Genomic DNA, 18,022 nt, shown 5'->3' on the forward strand with positions numbered 1-18,022 from the left:
TTTAAATAAAGATGACCATTATGTCAGGTTAGCAGCCACTGGCAAAGCTGAGATGACTGGCTTGAACTGGTGTCCAGTAGTACCAAGGAATAAACGTCTGGTTTCATCAAATCTGTCATTTTCAGTGAAGCAGCAGTTAACCTGAGGGGATCACAACAGTTGACTAGGTTTAGTTTTCTGTTTAGGAAAAATGGGGCAGTTTTTACATATTCTCTTCAGCTTCAGGAAAGTGAATCAACTTTATGCTGTATGTGTTTCACACCTCTCTCAGGAGTGCTTTTTGAATCTTGTTCAATTCAAACCAACAGCAGATTAACAATGGAGAGATTAATTAGTACAGCTCAATTTACCAAGATGAGCAGTCAGTTATTTTAAAAGCCTTTTATGAATTATTTAGTAAACCCAAAGTGAATAAAGAGCCTTTATTAAAAAATACAACTAACCCTAAAACAAATGAAAGGGTTAATAATTGAGAAGCAATTGGCATCATCCCCAGAACCTCTGCTTGCCATCAGGTGGATTCAGGCTCTCAAGTGGGGACAGATGGCTGAAGATGGAGCCCGTTGCCTCGACCGTGAAGACAAAATAGAAGTTGGCAACCATCATGGCAATGCTCGGCAGAAAGGAAAGACCAAACCCAAAGCCACGGACGCTGCTGCCAAATGCCGCAGCCACCCAGTAAACCACTCTGGAAACAAAATGAACAAACATGGCTGTTGTCACCTCATAGCCAGATAACGAGAAGATAAAAAGATGGAAATGTCTCACCGTCCAAGGGCAAAGATAATTGTGAGTAACGGGACGAGCTTCAGCTGCTCTTGGCTAAGGTACATTGCCAGGATGACCAGCTGCAGGAAATAGATCAAGAACAGGGAGGAGGAGTCTGAGAGGAAACGCCTGTGGATGCTGACCTCCTGTGTGCCTGCATTCTCCACCACATCATCAAAGAGAGGGCGGATAACGCCATACTTGAGCCGACAGGCCCCCAGAACGAGCCAACCTGAGCAACAGACGGGGGAAACCACAGGTGAGAGCTGGTGACGGCTGATTTTGACCCACCATTATCTGGGTGGCTGTGTACTCACCAAGGATGATGGGCGTGACGGAAAACACTGAGCAGCGTAGCGTGTAGACAAGTCTGAGGGGGGCTCCATCAAGGAGGGGTGCATCAAATGGCAGGAAAACATAGCCACCCCATACCAGGAAGGGAAAGAACATCGCTGCTGACATCAGAGAGACGCCAACCTTCAGGACTTCCCTGGGGGGGCAGCGACACCCAACTGACGCAGAAGGACAGACGAACATCATAACTCCATCCATACAGTTACCTGCCCTCTACAGACAATGATGAACGGTGCATGTACATGTGCTCGGGTTTGTATCCTCCTCCCAGTCAAACTGGTTTTCATGGTGGGGTGTTCCTAGAGGAACCAGCAAGGGGCTCTTCTGTGACTCCATTTCCCACAATTCCTGACTCTCCCTGGTTAAGGCGGGAGATGAATGAGGGATAGTCAGTGCTGGAGCAAAAACCTGAGCAGCTTTTTCTGGTAGCTGGTTCTCCAAAGGCTCCTCCTCTTTTGAATCTTGGTCTGTGCCAACTCCTGTCTCAGCTTGCTCCCTGGCTCCCCCCCCTCTCCTCTCACTCCTGACTATTGGCTCTCTCTCACTTTCTGTGCAACTTATAACATCTGACTGCACACTTGTCCTGTCATCTTTATCTGTCTCTACGCTCGCCTGTCCGTCTGTCGCTACATTTGTCCGCAGGTCTCCAGGCCACCGCAGGGTGCTGGGTTCTGTCCCATCATCCCCCATCTTGGGACTTCCTGTTGGATGTGGAGCACCTGTGTGTTGAAGATGACATGTCAGTGACATCAAACAGATTCAAGGTCTGACAGATTCAGTCCTTCAACTTAAGTCTGTCGTTTCTCGATGATTGGTATCAAATAACATTTCCTGGTTGACTACACACATAATTAAACAAATTGTGAAAACGTGACTGTACACAGTTTACTGTTCTTTAAGTATTGCACCAATAACATTTTAATTTTGTAAACGGGAAATTGCATGTTGCTTGGAACCAACAGTATATTTGTGGAACAATTCAATTAATAACTAAAGTCCAATTCTACCACAAGCGGAAGTAAAGATGTTCTCCTTTTCAAACTCAAACGATACTGTTTATCTACCGAGAGCCAGCTCACTACGTTTATACCTGGGGGGAAAAAAACATTAATTTTCTTTTTTGCCAATGTGATTTTTACAGTCACACTTTGAATCAAATCATTCTAAGAAAAAGCCTTTTTGATCCTGGAGTTTAAAAGTGAAATCAAATGTTAAAGAACCTACTTCATGGCGTTAAACGCCACACCGTATTTTAATTTTATAAAAATTCAGTCATGGCGAAAAGTGTTGTTCACGTGATTTGTTCACGTTGATTGAGAACAACCCTTTGAGACAAACACAGACTCGTTTAAGATTCCGCCTTCAAACGATTATACTAATGCAAAAACTTGCTAATAAAACTTTACTGAAGATAAACATAATTAAAAACTCGCCTAATTTAATTAGCTTTAACGTAACCACTTGGTTTATTCCTCTGTTTTTCTTGTTCTTCGTCCTCTGTTGTTGTGAAATCGCCCGGAAGTGCAGCTCAGGTGTGCCAACGTCACGCCCGTTAAAGGTAAATCAACCCTTTGGAGGGACAGGTTTGAATAAGTATCCACAGAATAAATATGTCTCTTGATAGTAAAAAACGAGAAATTCCTAAATTGAACATGATTATCAACATTTGGAATAATGTTTAAACAGTCGATGTTTAGTATAAATGAATAAACGTTGTAAATTGTCGTTCCTAGACACGCGTGAGCACCAACCCCCGCACACACGCGCATGACACATTTCGTGTCAGCAACTGTCGCGTACCAGCCAGCACCAGCCTCCCTCCCTCTCTCCCTCCCTCTCTCTCTCCCTTCTCTCCTCTCTTTTCTGTCTTATCTTCCCTCTCTTTCTCTCTCTCCTTTCTTCTCTTCCCTTCCTCTTCTCTCTCGTTTCCCTTTCTCCTCTTTTTCTTCCCTCTTATCTTTTCTTTTTCTCCTCTCTTCCCTCTTTCTCTCACATCGATTCAAAGGGCTTTCATTACATAAAAAACAACTGTATTACGTTGTTAAAGCAAGAGTCACATGCAAAGTCATGCAAAAGTTAAACATCCAAAAACGTATGAGCACATGTGCTGACACATTAGTGTTTCATATATAGAATAAAGTGTCTTTTCAGGGTTTTTGGAGAGCAGAAAGATCTGGATCAGGAGGAGGTCTCAGGTACACTTTCAAGCCTGCTCAGGCTGATTGTAGTCCAGCAGATGGTGGTTGTAATCTGCCGGCTCATCTTTTACGGGCTTTTATGTGGTTGCTCAGGTTCCTCAGAGGCTTTGTGATGGTGGGTGATCAGGTGTCTCTGAGGTCTGGCAGAGCTGGCAGCTCCATCACCACCACCTGATGGTGGCTCCTGTCTGGTCAGCCCGGTCTCCCTGTGGCCGTGTCATACTGACTGAGTCTATACCTGGCCAGGTGTTTCCTCCGGTTTGGATCAATCACAGTGTTTAGGTGTTCTGTGTCAGGTGTATCAGCCTAGTGCTGCTCTGCATGTGTTTGTTGCTTTTTGTTGGACACGTAGGATCATTTTGCATACTTCACCATGCCTCCAGACAAGAGTCTCGAGGCTGTAGACATGGTCTCATGCACGGTGGTTTGATAGGAAGCCAGATTGTGACCAGCTCAGGAAGTGTTTGATTCTGTGGCTTATAGTCACACAGAGTATTTTTACCAGGTTGCTGCTGAATGCAAATCCCTCTAGAGTAGTTTGGATCAAATTTGTCTCCACTTTTGTGGAAGGTTTCCTTCCCTTGCACAGTCCTTGTTCCATCTCTCTCTTTCCTCTCTCTGTGTTTCTCTATGTGTGTTGGACAAACCAGCAAATTTGTACATAGATTGTTGTTAACAACAGAGTTTCAAACTTGATTTATTATTGAAAATATTCCTTTGCTGATGTATTTTGCTGTTATTGTACGTAATATTTATTAGTTTAGGTGACTCTGTCCTGTTTATGTCGCCGATTTTATTACTGAAGTTTTTTTAAAATTATTATTATGTTTGTTTTTTAGCTCTCGCTGCTATAAAAATTGTTGTTATACCCAGGTCTTCATCCATCCCTTAAAAAAACATATGCAAAGATCAGGAAATTGTATGCCCCCATCAGAAGATTGTGCTAGATCCAGACCTGCCTTCTGTTTTATCAGTGTAGTCAGTGAAACATATTTTATGACCAGTGTTTACCCTCTTTTTATTGATTCAATACTCTCTTTGTTTTACCGATACAGAACCCAGAGGTTCCTTTCTTATGTCGACCTGCACTTCCCGGAGGGGCGGTGTCATTTAAAACTTCCACGTCACACAGAACTGCGTCGTCCACAGTGTGGTTTCAGGAGAAGGGGTGGGCGTGGTTATTTGAGTCGTTGGGGATCGGTAATATTCGGCACTCACGTGACCCGAGCGGAACATAAGGTTTCTTCGTGAATTGTCACGTGACTCATTGACACGTTGTCATAGATACTGATCCCCCCCCTCACACCGCCTAGTTTACTGCCCCGTTGTAGAAAACGAGCGTTACCTCGCAGATGTGTGGGCGGATCTTTCAGTGCGTACACTAACGTGATTGGCTGCTCACAGCCGCCGCGGCCCGGCGTCTCATTGGTCAGAAGTAGAGACCGGCGCTGTCTGTCAAAGTTTTCCTCACCCCCGCGCTCAGACTGCGGACGGCTCCGTTTTCGGAACCCAATAATTGGTAAAATTATCAACGATTAACTATAGATTAGACTGTGATCAAGCGATCGATCAACCCTGATCGGTTTGATTTGTGGAGGGGGGATGTCCCGGCTGCTGGAGAGCAAAAGACAGGACAGGATGAAGGAAATCAACCTGAAGGTGAGTTCAGAAGGGATAAAAAGAAGAAAAGAAAATAGGAGCGAGGGTCGTTCGCAAGAGGGCTTTTAATGGATAAAAGCGATCCCTTTTATCCATTATTGGCTGTTTTCAGAGGCGACCGAACAAAAAGAGGGGTTGGGTTCACTGTTCTGCCTCGTCAGCTCACATCTGTAAAATAGTTCCGCTACTGCAGATGTTGGAGTGATTATCAGCATTTATGGTCGATGATCAAGTCTGTGATCACATATGAGTCGAGCAATTTTAGAAGAGGGAGGTTTCTGAAGTTGGTGGTTCTTAGAACCCTGAAAAGGGCACTTTTTCCTGTTCAGAGCGTAAACCCGCACAACCAATGTGTATCAAGGTGTGTGTCTGTTGATACCAAGGCGAGTGTGGTGACTTTTGTGTGTATCTTTGCGTGTTTTTGTGAGGTTTGCGGGTGCTCGTCTGCAGCAGCGTGGCCGCTTTGTCCTACAGGAGGAAGTCAGTGGGGGAGGGGCGGAGACGCGTGTGTGTTTCGGTGTATGCGCGTGCGCGTGGAGGAAGTGAAGGTGGATGTTTGACCTCTGACCTCCGTTACCCGCTTGGATTGGGCTATTGGATGGAGCCTGAACTGAAATGATGGATGATATTGGTGCAATATTACAGTCAAACTATTTTTTTAGTCTGTCACAGCAAAGAAATGAAATAAAAAGTTCTAAACTGCTTTGAAGCTGCTGATCTTGAGGTTGATCAGCATCATCATCTTATCAGCAGCATGAACGTCCTTCCTACACAGACCAGTTCGTCTTTGACGCTTCCAGAGACTGTCGTCTGCAACTTTGAGAGTTTAGACCCAAATGAGCAAAGAGAAGCAACATTCATTATTTATAATTAGAAGTTGTTAGGAAACAGCTGGTACAAAGACCAGTTAGAAACCACACCATGAGTGAGCAATAAGACAAATAGAGCAAATCTTCCCTTCGTGGTGCAGCTTTGGTTCTGTATGAGGCTGCAAGACCACATTCTTTGTTCATTTAAACTGATAAACAAATTTAGGATTTTCTTGGCCACAACGATAAAAATAAAGCTACAATTCGAGTCAACTCGGAGAAGCCACAACCACTCCCCTGTCTGTATGGGGTCAGCGGTTCCTCTCTGCAGCCTTACAGGAGCAGTTGAGCAACAACGAGGAGGTTCAGATGAGCACTTTGGCCATGTCAGCAACATTATCTTTATTTATGTAATGTCGTTTACTCTTAAAATCGTCTCACAAATATAAACACACACTGTCTGAGGAAATACAAGACATTTTACATGCTGCTGGTGCGGGAACCTCCCCAATGGTTAAATTCCATACGTTGAATACATTTGTCCCTCTCAGCAAACACTGATTTTGTGACTGTTACTCATGATCACTCAGCACTAGCGGCTTCTTTCTCTACAGATTTGGCAACTGTAAATGTGATTTAGAGACAGTAAAATGGAAAAATGAACAGTCCAGCAGGTTTGATCTTCCTATGTGATGTTTCAACGATCTCAGCCGTGCACGTTAGCTAAAACTGTGTTTTCTCTGCATTGGCAATGATGCCGCATCGTCCTGCCAGTCAGACAGAACAGGACTTCTGGTTCCATGTCATACCTAAAGTGTTATCACAGCTAGAATTGTCCCCAGTTGACCGTCCAGGTGTCTTCCTGTCTGTGATTGGATAAGAGAAGCAGGGAAAATGAACAGTCTGTTCACGTGGCTACATGGTTGAGTCACATGACTCACTGATGAATGAACAGCAGATATCACCTCCTGCTGGATTCTGGTTTCTGCCTCCCTCAGTCTTATGACCCCCTCTCCCCAGTCAGACAGTAGTGTCTTTATCTCTCTCTCACTGAGCTCTTTCTCTATTGATCGGATGATCGCCGACTGTCACCACCAGATCATTAAACTGTTCGTAGATGATTCTAGGAGCAAATCTGTGATCATTTTATTGATCAGCAACATATAAGACATTTTATAGACTCGCTGTTGACCTTTTATTGGATCAATGAAACTGAGAGTAAGAAAATGGATTAGACTTTGTATCAGAACAGCAGCAGGAAGTGATGTCACATGTTGCTCGCGTGTGTGCACGCATGTGTGTGCATCTGTTCGACTTCCACTTATTGTGAACAAGAACTGTGCTCACACCAAGCAGGACCTAAGTTCAGTGTTTCTAAAACATTCACACACACTCACACACACTTCCTCTTCCTGCTCCTCCCAGTTTAGAAAAGTTACTGTGAAAAATAGTCCAAACTTAAAGAGAAGCTGCTAGAAACCGATGTGTTCAGGACTGAAACGGACATTTTAGACCTTTTTCTAGCAAATGTGTAACATGTATTTGAATTTTATACGTTTTTGAATGTGGGGCACATTTTAAAGCAGTAGCATTGACTAAAGTGCTGCACAGAACTAAACAGAAAAACCCTAATAAAACACATTCGGGATACACTCATACGTAGAATGAACAAATCTAGTTTTGGGCCAGCTGGTTCCAGAGTTTAGGGGTTCTGCAGGTTCTGTCTCCTCTGCAGGTTCTGTCTCCTCTGTGAGGAAGCACTTTTTCACCAGCAACAATCTGGACAAGCTAAGGACTAAAATCTACCAGTTACAGTAGTCCAGGCCCAAATCAAGTCTGTAAGAGAAAGAAAAGCTCAGGCAGGGGTGAGGCGAGGGACGACGTCACACGTGGGGGGAGAGTCTGTGGGGGAAAGATGCAGGGGTGAGGATGTGATGCAGGGGTGAGGGGAGTGATGCAGGAGTGAGGGGTGATGCAGGTGTGAGGGGTGCATGGGTAAGGAGAGTGATGCAGGGGTGAGGGGAGTGATGCAGGAGTGAGGGGTGATGCAGGAGTGAGGGGTGATGCAGGTGTGAGGGGTGCATGGGTAAGGAGAGTGATGCAGGGGTGAGGGGAGTGATGCAGGAGTGAGGGGTGATGCAGGTGTGAGGGGTGATGCAGGTGTGAGGGGTGCATGGGTAAGGAGAGTGATGCAGGAGTGAGGGGTGATGCAGGTGTGAGGAGAGTGATGCAGGAGTGAGGTGAGTAATGCAGGGGTGAGGCGAGGGACGACGTCACACGTGGGGGGAGAGTCTGTGGGGGAAAGATGCAGGGGTGAGGATGTGATGCAGGGGTGAGGATGTGATTCAGGGGTGAGGGGAGTGATGCAGGAGTGAGGGGTGATGCAGGTGTGAGGAGAGTGATGCAGGGGTGAGGGGAGTGATGTAGGGGTGAGGTGAGTAATGCAGGGGTGAGGTGAGTGATGCAGGGGTGAGGTGAGTGATGCAGGTGTGAGGGGTGCATGGGCAAGGAGAGTGATGCAGGGGCGAGGGGAGTGATGCAGGTGTGAGTGGTGCATGGGTGAGGGGAGTGATGCAGGGGTGAGGGGTGCATGGATGAGGAGAGTGATGCATGGGTGAGGAGAGTGATGCAGGGGTGAGGGGTGATGCAGGTGTGAGGGGTGATGCAGGGGTGAGGGGAGTGATGCAGGGGTGAGGGGAGTGATGCAGGGGTGAGGAGAGTTTGAGGCTTTAGTTTCTTTCTGCTGAACTCTGCAGAATAAAGAGAAGGAGCGGCTGAAGGAGCGAGAGAGAGAAGCGCGGGAGAGAGAGGCCAGGTCAAGCAACGGTCACCTGTTCACCTCCCTGACAGTGTCCTCCACCACGCTCTGCTCCTCCTGCAACAGGAGCATCACAGCCAAGGAGGCACTCAGTTGCCCAGGTAACCACACATTAGCTCATCCATTACCACACTTCCTGTTTCTAAATAAAAGTCTTTCTTTGAAAAGCTCTTCTGGAATGAGGTGAATTATGCTTATTGAGAGACTGTGTCAACATAAAGGCACACAAAAGTGTCTGCAGTGTTCATTAAAGTAACATTGTGTTGTTTTAACAAAATTAATAAATGGAATGTACCAAAAAAGTGGAGCTTTTGTCAGTTTACAAACTTTAACCTCTGAGCTGTTTGCTTCTCAGGTTGTAACGTCACCATCCACAACCGCTGCAGAGACAGTGTGGCCAACTGTGCCAAAATGAAACAGAAAGTAAGACCTGCCGACCCGTCTCACTGCTGAATACCTGCCTGCCTGTCTGTCTGCTGAGGTATCATGCCTCTTGCCTGCCTGTTTTTCTCTGAACAGCAACAGAAGTTAGCAATGATGAGAAGCAGTTCAGCTCTGCAGAATGTTACCCTCCGCAACAAAAGTGAGTCTGTCTGTTGGTCTGTCTGACTGTTGGTCTGTCTGACTGTTGGTCTGTCTGACTGTTGGTCTGTCTGTCTGTCTGTTGGTCTGTCTGACTGTTGGTCTGTCTGTCTGACTGTTGGTCTGCCTGTCTGACTGTTGGTCTGTCTGACTGTTGGTCTGTCTGACTGTTGGTCTGTCTGTCTGACTGTTGGTCTGTCTGACTGTTGGTCTGTCTGTCTGACTGTTGGTCTGTCTGTCTGTTGGTCTGTCTGTCTGACTGTTGGTCTGTCTGACTGTTGGTCTGTCTGTCTGACTGTTGGTCTGTCTGACTGTTGGTCTGTCTGTCTGACTGTTGGTCTGTCTGTCTGACTGTTGGTCTGTCTGACTGACTGTTGGTCTGTCTGACTGACTGTTGGTCTGTCTGACTGTTGGTCTGTCTGACTGACTGTTGGTCTGTCTGACTGACTGTTGGTCTGTCTGACTGACTGTTGGTCTGTCTGACTGTTGGTCTGCCTGACAGCTTATCTGTCTGTCTGACTGATAGCCCTGGTTGCTTTTCTTTGTTCTGAATTGTCTCCTCTCCTTCTTCTTCTCCTACTTCTTCTTCTTCTTCTGTTGTCAGCACCAATGATAAAGGAGCGTCCCAGCTCAGCCATCTACCCATCCGACAGCCTTCGTCAGTCTCTGCTGGGGTCCAGGCGGGTGCGCTCTGGTCTCTCACTCGCCAAGAGCGTCTCTACCAACAACATTGCAGGGTGAGTCTGAGCAGCTCTCCAATTTGACTACCGTCATTTCTGGACTACAGAGCGCACCTGATTAAAAGCCGCATAATCTAATTTTAGAAAGAAAATCAATTTTGTACTTATACAAGCCGCACCGGATTTTAAGCCGCAGTGTTTAAAGTGTAGGAAAAAAGTAGTGGCTTATAGTCCGGAAATTACGGTACTTAGTTTCACAAGGTGCTTGCTGACTACAACTTCTTTTCCACTGCCAACAACACATTTAGATGCATTTATTAACACAAGGAAAGTGATGGAGACGATCACGTGACTAAAAAACCTGCCTTTCTGTTTTCCCGTCTGTCCCTGCAGAGTAAGTGAAGACTCTGTCGGTCTCAGGAGGATTCTGTCTCACTCCACGGAGTCACTGAACTTCAGGAGCAGAACGTTATCCATGGAGTCGCTGACTGATGAGGGTCAGTCCATCTGACGCAACATTGTATTCCATGTGTGCCTTCGTTCATTCTTCCTGTTGTAGGTGACCTGTGGTGTTATTTCAGGGGAATGGTGGTGGAGCCCCCTGCTGGAAGAGCTGCAGGTGGAGGGCAGTTGTGTTCAGGCTGACAGCTGGAGTCTCATCGTGGAACCAAACTACCTGCAGACGCTTCATAAAGACCTCATCAAACAGCAGGATGTCATCTATGGTACATGAACGTGAACAGGCACTTCTGCCACTCATGTTTTTGTTCGTTTACCTTATGTTGACCTTTATGAGATATTTCATCATCCTAATGTAGAGCTAAAAATTGTCTTTATGTTTTTATCATAAGTAATATGATGAAGCAATAAGCAACTGATGTGTTTATTTAGGTTGAATAAGACAGTGTTATCTTATTTGTTCCTCTTGGTGGGTGGTGTCACTAAACCATAAATGTCTCCTAATGTTGGACATGTGTTTGTCTCACCGTGCCTCTTGTCCCTTCGTTGTCTTTCAGAGTTACTCCAGACCGAGTTCCACCACGTGCGGACACTGAGGATCATGGAGGGGGTGTACCGGCGGGGGATGCAGGAGGAGGTGATGCTGGAAGCAGGTGTGGTCCACACCATCTTCCCCTGCCTGGATCAGCTGCTGGAGTGGCACTCCAACTTTCTGTCAGAGCTGCTGAGCCGCAGGAAGGAGGGTCTCCTGGAGGGCAGCGACACCAACTTCACCGTGCGCAGGATCGGAGACCTGCTGCTCAGACAGGTACCAGCCCCCCCCACCACCCTTACCATGACACAACAGCTGCAGGAGAGCTCTGACCACACGTCCATCATGGCTGCGTGTTTGTTTATGTGTAGTTTTCAGGACAGTCAGCTGAGGACATGAAGAAGCTGTACTCGGAGTTCTGCAGTCGACATCCTAAAGCTGTGAAACTATACAAAGAGGTTCTGGGTCGGGACCGAAGGCTGCAGCAGTTCATCAGGGTGAGAACCTGAAACAGAACCAGCACGTGGACCTCAGTATGGTTCAGGTTCAGGACCTTCGTGGGTCTGTGTGCTGTTTCTTTCAAATGTAGTTCAATTGTGTATAAAGGAGTTAATATCAGAATCAGGTTGGATTTTTTTTTTTTCTCATTGTGACCAAACTGAAACTTGACTTTTCTGCCAAACACGGGGAAATGTGGTTTTGGTGTGTTTCAAGTTGATTATAAACCAGTTTGACCACTGAGATTGTTTGATCTCATTTAACCAGGGGCATAAGTCTTTCATTCAGATTTTGTTTGTTCTCTAACTGGCCGATTCCCAGTTAAACCTGGTTTGATGTGACATTTTTGTTGGAATCCAGATTAAATCGTCTACTTCGATTAGTGCCATTTTTGGAATATTACATATATAACATTCAGGTTGAGTTCCACCCCGGATTAAACCAGGAAAACTCTGCTTAAAGGTTAATTCCTCAGGAACATTTCACTAATGCTGGGGTCTTTTTTCCCATGATGCTCAGCGTGCTTGTCGTGGTCCCTTGTTACGTCGTCATGGTGTTCAGGAGTGTATCTTGCTGGTGACGCAGCGACTCACAAAGTACCCGGTCCTCATCCAGAGAATCCTCGACAACACTAAAGGTAATTTCAGAGCTGTGCTGGTCTAGACTGGACTCTGAGGGATCTCTGATGACCACATGTCCCTGCGACTGCATCCAGGCAACGAGACGGAGGCGCAGACACTCAACCAGGCCCTGGGCCTCCTGAAGGATTTGATCAGCTCAGTGGACAAGGAGGTTCAGGAGCTGGTTTGGACCAGGAGGCTGCAGGAGATTCAGGCCCGTTTGGACCCACGGGCTCAAGCAGAGGTCCGAGGAGGAGGTGTGTTCCGAGGAGGAGAGCTGCTCAGGAGGAAACTCCTCCATGAGGGAGCGCTCCTCTGGAAGGTTCAGGGCTCCAGAATGAAAGGTACGCCTCAATGACACAGCCAGCAGAGCCAGCAGCCCAAAACCAACCACAGGCTTTTGTGTGTAGATGTCCAGGTTCTGCTGATGTCAGACATCTTAGTATTCCTTCAGGAGAAGGATCAGAAGTTCACGTTTGCATCCCTGGTGAGTGACACCCATCCACCCATCCGTCTAACATCCTCCCCTCTAATCTTCCATCCATCTAACCCTCTAATCATCCATCCATCTGAGCATCCATCCTTCTCTCTAATCATCCATCCATCTGAGCATCCATCCTTCTCTCTAATCATCCATCCTTCTGATCATCCATTTCTTTAATCATCCACCCAACCATCCTGTCTCATGTCTTCCAGGACAAGTCTCCAGTGGTGTCTCTCAATAACCTCATTGTAAGGGATATAGCCAATCAGGAACGAGGGATGTACCTGATCAGCGCTTCCACGCCTCCAGAGATGTACGAGCTGTACGCGCCATCCAAAGACGAACGTCGGACCTGGATGAACCTCATCCAACAGACAGCTGTCAGGTCAGGACAGCAGTACTCGTGTACCCCGTCAGAACTTCTTAGTACCGTCCTGTACAGCTTCAGGTCACAGAATTGATTTAGACTTGAGTGGTTTCTCATTGTTTGCTGAGATTTCGGAGTTCTCAGTACACGAGTCCAAAGTGCTCAGTACCAGTCTGGGGTTTCTTCTTCCAAAGGTGTCCAAGCAGAGACGAGTTTCCCCTCATCGAGACTGAGGACAAAGCTCTGCTGCGGAGGCTCAGAGGTACTGCACCTCCTCCTTGTGTATCAGGACCAACTCCTGCTTCATCTCCTCCTGCTGCATTTTTTCATCTCCTACTTGTTCCCCCCTCCACTCCTTTGTGTTGTGTCCAGTCTTCAGAGCTTCGTTTAAAATGAACACTTTCCTTCCTTCCTCCCCATCTCTTTCTTACTCCTTATCCTCCTTACTGCTCCCCTTCCTCCTCCTCCTCCTCTGCAGCTGACATCCAGCAGAAGGACACGGAGGTGCTGGAGCTCCTGCAGGAGCGAGTCACTCTGTTTTCTGACTTAGTTGAGGCAACGGGGAGAGGAGGAGAGGATGATGGTGGAAACTTCCACGTCTCCTCTTCCAAGATGTCCTCCTCCTCCTGCAGGAACCTGTTCAGAGCTGATTCTCCATATGCTCCTCAAGCTGAGCCACTCCTCGCCTCCTCCATCACTGAAGGTCAGTTTCTGTTGCTGGTTGTTGCTGTTGCTGTTGCAACATCTCTCTGAGGCCCTTTCTTCCTTTTTCTCTGTTCCAGTTGACAGACTGACTGAACTGCTACTAGACTCCAGCAACAATAAACAGAACGTAACCAATGGCAACCAGGAGCTGAGTAGTGAGTTGCCTGTTCTCTTTAGCGGCTTTAGCGGCAGTTACGAAATGAAAGAAAAGTTCTGTTGCCACTGCTGTGATTGAAGCCCAAATCTGTATTTAGTACCACTTTACTGCTCCTAAAACCAATTAGTTTCAGTAAATAAAACTTGTCGCACTGTCAGATGGTGACTCGGCTCCTCAGAACAGCACCACCTCCAAGGACAGAAACGGTAACCAGCTACAGGAGCGACTGATAAACAAGGTAACTGAGACATTTATGATCCAGCTTTATCACACAATCAAATTAAAAGACCGGTCACAGAGTAGTCCCAGTCTGTCAGCATCTGGTTGAGGCTGACCCCCCCCTCGCAAATAAAGAAGTATCCGAGGTAAATAACATCTGTGGTCACAGGAAGTCCGTCAGCGGTTGGTCAACCTCAGCCGACAGCTGCACGACCTGCAGGTAACGGGGAAACACTCAAGGTCACGGTGAATGTTTTTGTCCTGCTTCTCTGACTCGCTGGCCACACCCCCCCAGGCTGCTGTGATTCGTCAAGACTCCATCTTGGAGCTCCTACTGAGACCAGCTTCCACCCCCGGGACCACCTCTGGGCCCCTCCTCAGCCGATCCATGTCAAAGGACTCGGGGATGGACACAGGAGGTGAAGTGGTGCTGCTGCAAAAACAGGTGCAACTGCTGCAAGACGAAGTGACGCGACTGCGTCTGAGGGGGGAGGAGCCAGCCAGAGGGAAGGCGGAGCCAGCAATCAAGAATCTGCCCAATGGAGATACTGGTGATGTCAACAAGGGGAAAAAGGTGCAAAAAGGGGACTTTTACCTTAAGAGACCTTTTAAAATGCACATCATCTCATTGAGGACTAACATTCAGTTGACTAACTAACCTTTGTTTTTGTCTGCGTAACTAATTTGTCTCGATCATTTAACAAAGAATGGCACACATCCACAGATGCACTGTAGTCACCGTCAATGATTTCCTTTTACAACACAAAAATCCCAAAGTTAGGGTTCTAAAACTGATTAAAGTGCCTGAAAAAAGAGAAAATGATGAAGAATCAAGATTTTGTATTCAAGTTCACGCTAATTGACGGACATAACAAGTAAAACCTGGATATCTCTTTTCAGAAGAAGAAAAGGAGGCGTGGCAGCAAGGAAGTAGAACCCTGTGTCCTCGCCCCATTGGCCACCGAGGATCCAATCGACCAATTAGATGGTGTCCAGGAAGAAAATGAGGAGGAGGAGGAGGAGGAAATGATGAAGATCTCACCTCGGTCTGACAGCCCTAGAGGTCAGTTAGCAATTTTACCCTATGTAGCATTAGCTGTACTGGTAATAGTACCATTAATAGTTCTAGCAGTAGATGTAGCATTAGCTGTAGTGGCAATAGTACCAGTAATAGTAGTAACAGCAGTTACAGCATTAGCTGTAGTGGCAATAGTACCAGTAATAGTAGTAACAGCAGTTACAGCATTAGCTGTAGTGGTAATAGTACCAGTAATAGTAGTAACAGCAGTTACAGCATTAGCTGTAGTGGTAATAGTACCAGTAATAGTAGTAACAGCAGTTACAGCATTAGCTGTAGTGGCAATAGTACCAGTAATAGTAGTAACAGCAGTTACAGCATTAGCTGTAGTGGCAATAGTACCAGTAATAGTAGTACCCCTAGCCGTAGCAGGAGCTGTAGTGTAGTAGTAGTAGCAGTAGTCATAGTGGTAGTGTTGGTTGTGGCAGCTGCAGTAATATTGGTCAGTAATTGTAGTACGTAGTCACCTGCACCATAGTCGTGTTAATTGCCATCTGTGGGGATGTTAACAGTCACTGTGATAACCTTTGCCTTTCAGACCTGCAGGACATCCCAGAGGAGAGTGAGTGCAGTGCAGATCCTAGTTAGCGGAGCTGGCTCCCCTCCTGGTTGTCAACTTGGTGCCACTGTGGATCTGAAAACTATATTGGATCCTGTGATTCGGGTTTGACAGACTGCAGCAGCTGCTGCAGCATTTCTCCATTGTTGCTGGTAGGTTAGAAGTTATAACCTTTGACCTGTTTACATCATCATGCAAGCTGGAATGACCCATTCTGAAATGCTGGAGTGTATCAGAATTGGATCGTGGGAGGGGCCAAACATCAGCATCATCATCATCTCTTTGAAGATGGGAAGAAGAATTTTCTTTGATTTGCACGCTGCCTTACCCAGAATGCCACGGGACTTGAGCTGGTTTTTGTGTCGTTGCTGTAAAAAAAAGATTGTTCTGCCTGCTGGCTTTTGTGCAAACTAGGTTTACAGATGTGTGCAAAAGTCAGAGTTTCTGTTAATGTGAAGAGTTCAGCGGGTGAGACATGAAACAATCTTCTAAACACAAGAAGTCACAGATTCCCTTTAGAGATTATCTAAATTATTATTTTAATTTTCACCTTTCACATTTTTAAATGAGGCTAAAGACAAGTGTCCAGCGTAGAATGAAGTTCTCTAAAGCCCCTGGAGGTGGTCCCTGGTGGATCTAAAGCCAGGATCATTATCCATCTTTAGAAGCCTTTTCAGCTTCTTCCAGATGATCCTATGTTTGCTTCCAGGCTTTTTTAATTGAATCTTCTTCCCTCTATCTGTGGGACGTTCCCACTGACTACAATGCAACCCCAAAGCCTGCTGGATCCCCCCCAGTTGCAGCTGGACAGATGTTGTCCACACAGACCTTTCCTCACTGCTCCCAAAGAGTTCTGTTGGAACCTGCTTTTGTCACAGGGCTTGTTTCCACAGGACCCATCAGGCCTGTCTGGATGTTCTTTACCAAACTTGTGACTTCTTGACGTGAGGATGCAGGAGATGTTTTCTTCTGAGGACCTTTCCATGAAGGTCCTACCTATGCAGGTGTAGCCTTAGCAACTCCAGAGTCTCCCAGATCTTCCTGCTGTCACAGGGCTCAGCTGAGATGCTGCTCAACCAGGCACATTAACAGAAACCTTGGCAGGGCGCTGTATAATAACAGTTGGTCTCATGAAATGGATTATGTTTGAACCGGGATCATGAACACAAATGTGTGTTTGTCGAAACAAAAAAGCAAATCTGTCCTCAGAAAGTGTGGAAGGGTCCAGCTGCAGCAGCAGGACTGGACCGTCCAAACTGGGACCGTTGTGGTGCCTGTGTGGTAGATTAGTGTAACGGAGGCACAGCTGCATGTTCGTCACTGCATGTGTCAATAACACTGATTATTATTATTATTGACAAGATGATTCATTTCACTTTTAACATAAACGTCAGAACGGAAGGAAACATCAAGGTTTAGGACCCAAAGATGCTGGTGCAGTTCCCAGATCAGCAGTTCTGACCAGTTTAAGCTTCAGACTGAATACAGAAATGATCAATGGGTTTCAACACCCATAGATAAAAATTTAATTTACCGCCAACAGCAGGGAGCCTTTAATTTGTGTTCTTGATTCTATTTTTAGTTCTTGATTATTAAATTATTTCAGAATTCTTTAAGCGATTTTATTTTTTTATGGTTTTATGATGATTGATATCAATGTTTTCTAGTTAGATGAATATTTTATGTTTTGAAGTAAAACAAAGAAACTCAAGCAGTCAACTTTCTTTTATCCTTTCAGAGGCCAATATTTAAAAAAGAAATATTGTAATTAAACAGTCCAGTTAGGACCTTGTTTTGAAAATATTTTACTGTGGCTAAACCAAGAATTAAATATTAAAACAGTAATCAGCAGAACAAATGAAGCATGCTCTGCTTATGAAGGTTTTAAATCATTTCAAATATTCAATATTGATATTTAAGACTATATATTTTATTTTCAGTATTTTGGGCAACACTAGTCAGACGTAGACAAGGGAAGTTAATTGTTTTAGAAAAGCTGGACAGAAAATCGTGTTTGTATAAAGATTTGATCAGAAACTGTAAATTACGATCGATGTAAGTTTTGTGCTTGTTATGAATCTAATAAAGTGAAGGACGAAAATGTAAACAGTAAAATATTGTGTTATAGAAAGCATTGTTGTGATAGTAATGATGATGATGATAAATATGTTGATTTTCTCTGTCAACCATCATGAATAAACGCTGATATTTTCTGGACGGGGAAACTGAAACCCAGCATTGTGCAGTACCAACTATAAACACAAGGTGGCGGGACATAACAGGAACAGCTGCTCAAGCGCTGACTAATATACACGTGTTTTCGTCTTTAAAGGATCGAGTTAAGGTTCTGAATGAAGTATGTGTGTTAGTTGTAGCACATAATGTGATTTAACAGGTGTTTTAGAGTGAAAAGTGTCATTTTAATTTTTCTAAATATTTGCGACCCACGCGACCGATTGCGTCACTTCCCGTGGAG

General features: G+C 45.6%; 2 protein-coding genes across 2 annotated transcripts; one reads left to right on the plus strand and one right to left on the minus strand.

Moving 5' to 3' along the window:
* Positions 1–406: 406 nt before the first annotated feature.
* Positions 407–2,708, minus strand: tmem79b (transmembrane protein 79b). Its single transcript, XM_029838826.1, has 5 exons — positions 2,556–2,708; positions 1,365–1,841; positions 1,086–1,280; positions 769–1,000; positions 407–688 (listed from the first exon to the last, which is right to left on the minus strand). The coding sequence occupies exons 2-5, from the start codon at positions 1,810–1,812 to the stop codon at positions 487–489; spliced, it is 1,077 nt and encodes a 358-aa protein (XP_029694686.1). The 5' UTR covers positions 1,813–1,841; positions 2,556–2,708; the 3' UTR covers positions 407–486.
* A 2,043-nt stretch (positions 2,709–4,751) lies between these two features.
* arhgef2b (rho/rac guanine nucleotide exchange factor (GEF) 2b) lies at positions 4,752–17,771 on the plus strand. Its single transcript, XM_029839283.1, has 21 exons — positions 4,752–4,979; positions 8,545–8,707; positions 8,962–9,029; positions 9,126–9,189; positions 9,793–9,925; positions 10,262–10,365; positions 10,450–10,593; positions 10,885–11,135; positions 11,231–11,356; positions 11,877–11,994; positions 12,073–12,321; positions 12,388–12,464; positions 12,674–12,846; positions 13,023–13,090; positions 13,307–13,531; positions 13,611–13,688; positions 13,849–13,928; positions 14,079–14,129; positions 14,205–14,483; positions 14,810–14,972; positions 15,526–17,771. The coding sequence occupies exons 1-21, from the start codon at positions 4,923–4,925 to the stop codon at positions 15,573–15,575; spliced, it is 2,721 nt and encodes a 906-aa protein (XP_029695143.1). The 5' UTR covers positions 4,752–4,922; the 3' UTR covers positions 15,576–17,771.
* Positions 17,772–18,022: the final 251 nt, after the last annotated feature.

Source organism: Takifugu rubripes, chromosome 7, assembly GCF_901000725.2.
Source record: "Takifugu rubripes chromosome 7, fTakRub1.2, whole genome shotgun sequence".
In the NCBI taxonomy this organism is placed as follows: domain Eukaryota; kingdom Metazoa; phylum Chordata; class Actinopteri; order Tetraodontiformes; family Tetraodontidae; genus Takifugu; species Takifugu rubripes.

Bases quoted from the DNA above. Each gene is read 5' to 3' on its own strand.
- tmem79b (XM_029838826.1), bottom strand. From the start codon at position 1,812: ATGGGGGATGATGGGACAGAACCCAGCACCCTGCGGTGGCCTGGAGAC. The intron at 1,281-1,364 runs GTACATGCACCG...CTTCTGCGTCAG, and splicing joins GGATACAAACCCGAGCACAT to TTGGGTGTCGCTGCCCCCCC. The intron at 689-768 runs GTGAGACATTTC...TTTTGTTTCCAG, and splicing joins ATTATCTTTGCCCTTGGACG to AGTGGTTTACTGGGTGGCTG.
- arhgef2b (XM_029839283.1), top strand. From the start codon at position 4,923: ATGTCCCGGCTGCTGGAGAGCAAAAGACAGGACAGGATGAAGGAAATC. The intron at 8,708-8,961 runs GTAACCACACAT...TTTGCTTCTCAG, and splicing joins GGAGGCACTCAGTTGCCCAG to GTTGTAACGTCACCATCCAC. The intron at 9,030-9,125 runs GTAAGACCTGCC...TTCTCTGAACAG, and splicing joins GTGCCAAAATGAAACAGAAA to CAACAGAAGTTAGCAATGAT.